This window comes from Trichomycterus rosablanca, chromosome 26 (genome assembly GCF_030014385.1).
Source record: "Trichomycterus rosablanca isolate fTriRos1 chromosome 26, fTriRos1.hap1, whole genome shotgun sequence".
In the NCBI taxonomy this organism is placed as follows: Eukaryota; Metazoa; Chordata; class Actinopteri; order Siluriformes; family Trichomycteridae; genus Trichomycterus; species Trichomycterus rosablanca.
The window spans coordinates 17,486,951-17,495,600 of record NC_086013.1 but is presented as its reverse complement, the minus strand read 5'-3'; the positions used below and the strand labels follow the sequence as shown (position 1 = coordinate 17,495,600).

Sequence of the window (8,650 nt, the reverse complement as noted above, 5' to 3'; positions counted from 1 at the left end):
TTTTGTGTCTGTGTGTGTAGGACGTGCTGATTAAGGTGGTGAGGAAGGAGGGTTTCTTCAGCCTGTGGAAGGGCTTCACGCCGTACTACGCCCGACTCGGCCCACACACAGTCCTCACCTTCATCTTCCTGGAGCAGATGAACAAGTTCTACAAGATCTACTTCCTGGACTCATAAAGTCAGAGTTATGGAGTTGCACCGGTGGGGGTTCTGATGCGGACCTGTGGGTGTGTGAGGGTGTGTGAGGGTGTTCGGCCTGTGTTTCAATACTGTATTTAACACACCCTCATTGACCTCCTCTTACAGGTCTGAAGTAGTTGATCATCACGACTGTGTGTGTGTGAGTGTGTGAGTGTGTGAGTGTGTGTGTGTGTGTGTGAGAGTGTGAGTGTGTGAGTGTGTAAGTGTGTGTGTGTGTGTGAGAGAGTGTGAGAGTGTGAGAGATGGAGTGTATTAAAGAGTATAAAATACAGGAGAAGTCAAAAGCTTACATACACTCCAGGGATTAAAATGAACTTTTATTTTGGGCTTTTAAAAATCTGCAGTCAAAAATATATAGACAGCAAATTCTATAATGTTGTTTTACTTTGTGGCACAAATTTCTACCTTCTTATTAGCGATTATAATGAACTATTATAATTTCTGTGCCCATATTAATAGGGCTAGTTTGGCTTAACTAAGGACAGGACAAAAAGACTTACAATTGTTGCTAAACACTTGGACAAGGAATAAAAGTTAGTAAAAGTAGTTTTTTGCACATTGAGCAAAATAATTAGAATCCTAAGACTCATAAAACAGCTGTATGTAAACTTTTGACTTCTACAGCATGTATTAGATTTAAATAGTGAAGTATTAGATTAAAATAAGGAAAACTAAGAGGAAGTGGATGGAGGGTTGTGTTTTTTAGTATTGAAACGCACCTCTAGTCTTACTCTGTCAGAAAAAGCTGCTGACCCTCAACGGCGTGGCTCCGAACCCTCTCCTGTTTATCGGACTCTCGTATTATACAAACGTGTTTATAAATAAGAAGCTAGATGAAGATATAAAGGAGCATCTTGTACACTAAGCTACATGGAAACACACATCTCTGCCCTTAAATTAAAAACTGATTCTGATTTTCTTCTTTTGTGTCGTGATCGGGTGTTTTTATTTTATTTTATGACTGCAAGAGCAGGTTTATGAACGTTTAGATAGATAGATAGATAGATAGTTGGATAGATAGACAGACAGACAGACAGATACTTTATTGATTCTTTGCAGGAAATTTCTGTTACAGCAGCTCACATCAGACAACAAACAACTTCTTACATACATACGACATATAAAAACTACAACTATATAACTATAAAAACAAGCAATTAAAATTTACAGTATGATTCTATATACATGTAAACACTTTTTATGGTGCATGCATAGCATACGAAATGTAGGTATTTATTAGGTATGTAAACATTGGTCTTTATGGTGCATGCATAGCACAAAGATTGAAAATAATTACAAATATTAGCTTCTATCAGCTGCGCTCCTTTCTTCACAATAAGTCATTCCAGTGTTGCTCAGTCTTATGGTCCATCACTGAGGCTGGAGAAAACCACCATCAAAATATAAACAGCTTGATTTATAAAGATCATCTTGTACATGATTTTATTTAGTCCATGTTATAAATGTGGTGCAGCAGTTTATTACTTAATATTACTGGAACTTAGGGGGGTTGACTGATAGTAATAAATGTGCACATTACATCGCCACACCCATGTGTAATCGTTTTATTATTAAAATGGCTTTGTGGTGTTCCAGTATGACTGCAAGATCCATAAAGACCAGGTTTAATAAGACTGGCGTAGAGAAACTCCAGCCCATTGAACACCTTTGGGGTGAATTGGTTCGATGATTGCCACATCAGTGCCTGACCTCATGAATGAAATGCTCTTTTATTTGAATAGTCACAAGTTCCCACAGACACACTTGTACAAAACCTTTATAGCCACTGGAAGGATGGGTTGGGGTCCTGTATTAACAGCCATGGTTTTTGGAAAGGGAAATTTATCAAGCTTATAACCACACAGTGTCTTCAGGAAAGATTCATGCTTACATCTGTAAGGATTTATGTGATAATAAAAGCAAAATAAAAGGTACAATTCCTCTAACAAAATCAACCCTTATAAACCACAGTAAATTCTATTAAACGAACACACTTCTCACTTCGTGTATCTTTATTCTCGGTCGTTTAAATTAGGCTTGATTGCACATGAAGTGTAAATATAAATGAGAATAGCCAGACATTGTTTAAATTATTTAAACAATTGTTTAAATGATTTTATTAACGTCTACCTTACAAGGACTGCATTCTAATTGAACTCGCGTACTACTGTACTAAACAGTGCGCAAGTATTAATTCTGTCGTTACTATCATCCCGTACTTGCTAGTATTGTAGTATGCAGTATGTGACGGGCGCCCTCTAGTGGTTCTGCCGTGTACTGCCCGCACTACCCATAATACTACACTGTGCGGTTAGACTCATTCAGTCCAAGATGGCGGACCTACTCGGTTCAATTCTGAGCTCGATGGAAAAACCTCCGACCATCGGAGACCAGGAGAGCCGGCGGAAGGCTCGAGGTTGGTGTTTTACTAAACTTTAAGCTTTAATAAAGCGTGTAAATGCGGTGCGGTGAGGATATCATCGGTTTGACTGGAGGATTTAACGACGGATTTGTGTTGCTCTGCTGCCCTCTGTAGCGCCTCAGAAAGGACTTGGACTCGCATATATAGTAGTGATTCGTTTATGCATTTACGTCACATGCGTCCTCAAATCTGATTGGCTGTTGCAGATCTCTCCGCAGCATGTATTGGCTCCAGACTGGACGCGTCTCAAACCGCTCATCACCCGACGTACTAGTGTGACTAATCAGGGTTGTTGTTTTTATAAGCATATATGTACATATTGCTTCACTTATTTTTCTTAAATTAAATAGTGTAACCTTTTTAATAATAGTGAATTTAATGTAAATTATCATTTGAAGTAGGAATAGTCTACTATAGTGGTATATGTCCGATCTGTTGTTTAGTAGTGCAGTATGCGGTTTAGGACGCAGCCAGTCATTGTCTCATTAAGTAATAAATAAATATTATTATTATTTTAACATTACTTTAATAAAACATCAACTATAAAATACTAACGTCTATATTTTTAGTTCTTTACACAGAAAGAACATTTATTTAGGTATGTTTAAGCCTACCACGATTGTTTTTAATTGCTCTCTAGTCCCTACAGAAGTGCACTACATAGAATAATCCCTTCTACAAAATACACGTCTAAGTATTGTACTAGTATTTTATACTGTATTTTATTGTACTAGTTTTATGGCAGAACACACTACCTATTACAATATTTAGTACCAAAAATATTGTGTTAGCTTTATTGTGGGTTCACTGAAATACATACACAAACTTAGGTGATTCATTTAGTGGTGTTAAAAGGTCTGAAATGTCATTAATGGTCAAACAAGGATCTTAAAGCTTTACTGAAGTTTGTTTATGATCACAGTTTAAATCTCTCAGTGAAGCAGTTCCAAGTGCACAAACAAGTTCAGCAACAAAAGAATTTGAGAAGTTGAGGCATGTTTGAAATTAGGATGTCATGTTTGAGCAGTGCCAATTATACAAACTAAATTCTAAAGTATAGATGTGGTTTTTACTAATTCTTGCATCAAAACTGGATGGATTAATACAAACTGAGTCTTTGTTTATTATCAAACAAAATAAAGAAAAGCCATATTTATATACAACGTACATGCTTTTTGTGCTGTGGGTGTATTTTCCAGTGGCTTCTCAGTACTGTGGATCCAGTAGGGAAGTGACCTGGAAAAATTCTGTATAAATTTAACACAGAGGCCAAAAATAATGTAATCTGTAATATGTTTTCTCCCTGTCTTCAGAACAGGCTGCAAGGCTGAAGAAGATGCAGGAGGAGGAGAAGAAAAAGAAAGCAGAATTCAGAAAGAAGGTTTGTTTGTTTTTTCCCCTCTTCCCTCCATAATGAACATTTAGTATAAGTCGTGTTCACAGTCGTGTTCTAATCTGCTGCATGTTTTGTGATTTAGATGGAGAAGGAGGTGTCAGACTTTATTCAGGACAGCACCCAGCAGAAGAAGAAATATGAACCTATGGGGAAGATTGAGAGAAGCATCCTGTCAGTGAGACCTTCGTTATATTGATCATAAATAGATTGAGATGTTCATGTCGTCTGAGTAATTTGTTCTAGTTAGATGTGCTGCTTCCATAATGAAACAGAGCAGAATATATAATATACAGATTTATAATGCAAACCCACTTACAAAATGTTTGGGACAATAGGTAAAGTGAAACTGAAAAACTAAAAGTGAAACTAAAACTGAAAAACTAAAAGTGAAACTAAATTGATCTTTTTATATTTTAAAAAGTACACATAAGATATTTTAAATATTCTCTTAAATGTACACTAATTCCTAATTTGATGCCTGTAACCAAAAAAGTTAAGGCGGGGGGCAAATTAGGAGCTGGAATGCATCTAAAACTGGTGACGCTGAATTAAGTACCCTAAGAAGCATTAAGAAATGGTGTGTGACACTCAGTATCTGTTTCTGTTTTTCTGTTGTTTGCTGTCAGGCATGATGTGGTTGAAGTCGCTGGTCTGGCCTCCTTTTCGTTCGGTGAGGATGAAGAAAGCAGATACGTGATGCTTTTTAAAAAGGTCAGTAGGTCCAACAGCTCCAGTTCTTCTCAAAACGGAACACATACAGTGCTGTGAAAAAATGTTCACCCCCTTTTTTAATTTCTCTTATGTTTGAATATTTGTCACACACTGCTGTTCAGCCCAAAAAAAAACCCCAGCACTGACACTGAGTGAACATGTGAAACTCTGGATATATGAAACAGATTTAGCTAATCTTCACCCTTTGTTTTTATTTGTGTGTGTGTGTGTGTGTGTGTGTGTGTTTAGGAGTTTGCTCCATCAGATGAGGAGTTGGAGGCGTACCGGAGAGGAGAGGAGTGGGATCACGCCAAAGCAGAGGAAAGACGCAAACTCAAGGTACATAATAAAAAGCTAAAAGTCGAGAGATCAACACACCCAACCCTGAAAATATGAAATGAAACACTTCCAACTTTGCGGCAACAGCTTGGTATAGTTTTCCTGTTCCTGCATTTTAAAATCTTTGGGATGAATTGGAAGGCTGATTGCGAGCCAGGCCTTCTGTTTTAACATCAATGATTAATGATTGGCTACAAATTCCTAATAAACACACCTCAAAACCTCATGGAAATCCTTTCCAAAACAGTGGAGGCACATTGATGTCTTTAGGTTTAGGAATAGGATGTTTAACAAGATTATAGTCACGTGTCCACATACTTTTGGCCATATAGTTTAGATGTTATAAATCTAACAGTCTGTTTTAAGCCCTAACCCTTTCTTTCACCTCAGCGTGCCCAGTTTTTTGTTCCTGGAGGAATTTGAATGTGCGTCAGAATGAATTTGAATGTCTGCTGGTAGTTTAGAGAGTGAAAGCAGAGCAGGTCTCAGAACAAACAAAATGAAATAAAATGAATAAATATAAACCGGTTGCTCAGTATATTGATCCTGTCCTGTAACTTTAGAAAGTAAGTCATCATTTAGACCTTGTCTGCTCAGGAACAGGCAGCACTGGAGGAGGAAGCTGCCCGTCAAACTCAGAAGAGACCGACCTCGCCCAGCTCTAATTACAGAGACAAATACAGCCATCTGATTGGTACATCTGCAGCTAAAGATGCCGCCCACACGCTGGAGGCTAATCAGGCTTATGGATGTGGTAAATAGTCCTCATACACACAGTCACACATCCATCAACCTTCATCAGTTTCAGTCTACACCATTAAAAACACACGCACCAGTACTCAGGTAGATGGCAGATATTTACCAGTAACTTTACTGGTTTTAGTGTGTTGGACGTCAGCTCATACCCCGTTACAAATCGACTTCGTAACCAAACACGAATCGACTCCCTAACCAAACCGAATCGACTCCCTAACCAAACCGAGTCGACTCCCTACCCAAACACGAATCAACTTCCTACACAAACACGAATCGACTCCCTAACCAAACCGAATCGACTCCCTACCAAAACATGAATCAACTCCCTACCAAAACATGAATGGACTCCCTACCCAAACACGAACTGCCTTCCCTACCCAAACACTAATCAACTTCCTACACAAACACGAATCGACTCCCTAACCAAACCGAATCGACTCCCTAACCAAACCGAATCGACTCCCTACCAAAACACTAATCGACTCCCTACCCAAACACGAATCAACTTCCAATACAAACAGGAATCGACTCCCTACCAAAACTTGAATCGACTCCCTACCCCATCACAAACCGAATCGCTACCAAATCACAAACTGACCCGTTAACCCATCTTAAATCAACTTACTACCCTATCACAAATCGACTCATTAATCCATCATGAATCGACTCACTAGCCCATCGTAAACTGACTTATTACCCCATCAACGATAACTCCCCATCCCATCACAATTTGCTACCCCGTCATGAACCCAAATTTCTACCCCATATTATTTTTATTCCAGTACATTAGTGTAAGGACGCGTGTTTACAACAGAGAATCAGCCGAGTAAATCAGGATTTAAGATTGAACCATGAAAGCATGGGTGTGTGAAAGGTGTTTACGTTTCTGATTGGTCCTCTCTCTCTCTCCTCTCACAGTACCTGTTGCCAATAAGAGGGACACGCGATCCATTGAGGAGGCCATGAACGACATCAGAGCCAAAAAACGTCTGAAGAAGGGAGATGAAGACACGGGGGCCGGCAGTTTGTGAGATAAATGTTTGTAGTTTTTGTCTGTGTGTGTGTGTGTGTGTGTGTGTGTGAGAGAGATCAGAGACAGGGTGTGTATTCAGAACTGTTATGTAAAGTAATACACTCTATACTCTATAGCAATATCTTTTTGAGGTCCTGTAGGACATGTTCACCCCAACACTAGTGTGTGTGTGTGTAGAAGAACATGTCACTCCGGTCTGACCGTGTTTGCTGCTTCTCTTCTCTCACAGTGTTTGTTTAAAGCCGTTACAGGATGAATTTTATTAATCTGTCTTCCTGGTGTTTTCACTGAATTTATTTTTAGTGAATTATTTCAGTCTCTGCTCAAGTGCAAAGAAAAACATTAGGCTTTTATCCATTTTATTAAGCAGTTTGTCCATTTTTATCCCACAGTGAGTTCCGTCTGAAGCATGGTGGTGTAAATTGTTCATATTTTTAAGGTTTCCTGCTGTATGTTTGCGCAAAACAATAAAGATATGTAGATTTTAGTGAGCTGTTTTTAAACCTGATAAAGTGAAACAGAGTTCTTGTTGTTGGATCTGTGCATTTTAAGTGCTTTAAATATAACACACTATTAATTATTAATGATTCTGTAATCAGCTCGTCCTCTTAAACGTCCTTACACGTCGTACACAGTTTATCTGATGTCCTCTAAACATTGTTCTTAAAGCATGTTGGTCTGGTTTGGTTTTGAATAAAGAAAATAATGATAAATTGTACGATATCGTGTCTTTCTGTTTGTACATACATAATTTTTTTCATTTCTGTGACCAGTTGTTTATTATTGCCATATACAGTATAATGAGCTGCATGTGGACCATCAAACAAAAAACTCAATCAGCAGGCAAATCTAAATCTAAAGAGATCCACACCAAAGCTAAAAGAGAGACAGCCGGCAAAAACAGCACAAAGGATCCACTAAAGAGAAGAAGCAACAGTTTGGGAAAGGCCCTTTCCTGTTTCAGCTTGATGGAGATCTATGAAGACATGATTTGATGAGTGGGTGTGGCATTTTATGTAAATATTCAGGATCTCTGTTGATGTTCAAGTGCATTATGAGGCACACGTTTTACTGAAAGACAGGTCTGGCATACAGGCAGGCCAGTGTAGCACCTGAACTCTGCGTGTAACAAGCAGGGGTGTCCCAGAACACATGACAGCAGATGCTGCTTCAAAATGTGTATAAAACCCTCAGCTTTAATGGTACATTCATTCATGTTACCCATGCCATGTCACATACCATAACAGAGGCTAGATTTTGAATTTGCCCTTGGTATGAATCTTGATGGTCCGTCTCCTGTTTCAGCATAATGAACACAACATTTATTATTTCTATAATCAATTTAAAAAGTGAACCTGTCAGAACACAGCACACATTTGTTTTCTGCTTCAGTATATCTCAGATGAGCCTGAACCTGAAGAAGTCAGCTGCATGTCTCATTGTTGTTGATTTATGGATTCTGCTTTGCGTAATAGAGGCTTATCTTTTATTTGTATATGCAGCAACAAACTGTGTTTATTTATGAGGGTTTTCCAAAGTACTGTCAAACATAAGAGGTTATATTCATAACAGGAGCACTTTGGTTTATAATGCAGAGCAGTCTGAGGGACCAAAGGTCACAGGCATTCAATGTTGTTTATATAGTTATTAATTTGACAAAAATTAAGGTATAAAATGAACATCTCTTCGTCATGCTGTTGGTAAGTGAATACCTTTAAAAGACATTGTTTTATTTACATTTTACCTACTGGGTTCGATCCCCAGGTGGGGCGGTCCGGGTCTTTCTGTGTGGA

At 38.5% G+C, this 8,650-nt stretch overlaps 2 protein-coding genes across 2 annotated transcripts in view; both read left to right on the top strand.

Moving 5' to 3' along the window:
- Positions 1-1,119, top strand: part of slc25a11 (solute carrier family 25 member 11) — a 6,714-nt gene extending 5,595 nt beyond the window's left edge. Inside the window, exon 8 of the mRNA XM_062988660.1 lies at positions 21-1,119. Coding sequence (XP_062844730.1) covers positions 21-176 — 156 coding nt within the window. The 3' untranslated portion in view covers positions 177-1,119. The remainder of the gene's footprint in view (positions 1-20) is intronic.
- Positions 1,120-2,531: 1,412 nt separating this feature from the next.
- spag7 (sperm associated antigen 7) lies at positions 2,532-7,575 on the top strand. Its single transcript, XM_062988729.1, has 7 exons — positions 2,532-2,616; positions 3,936-4,003; positions 4,101-4,189; positions 4,645-4,729; positions 4,979-5,068; positions 5,666-5,822; positions 6,743-7,575. The coding sequence occupies exons 1-7, from the start codon at positions 2,532-2,534 to the stop codon at positions 6,853-6,855; spliced, it is 687 nt and encodes a 228-aa protein (XP_062844799.1). The 3' UTR covers positions 6,856-7,575.
- Positions 7,576-8,650: the final 1,075 nt, after the last annotated feature.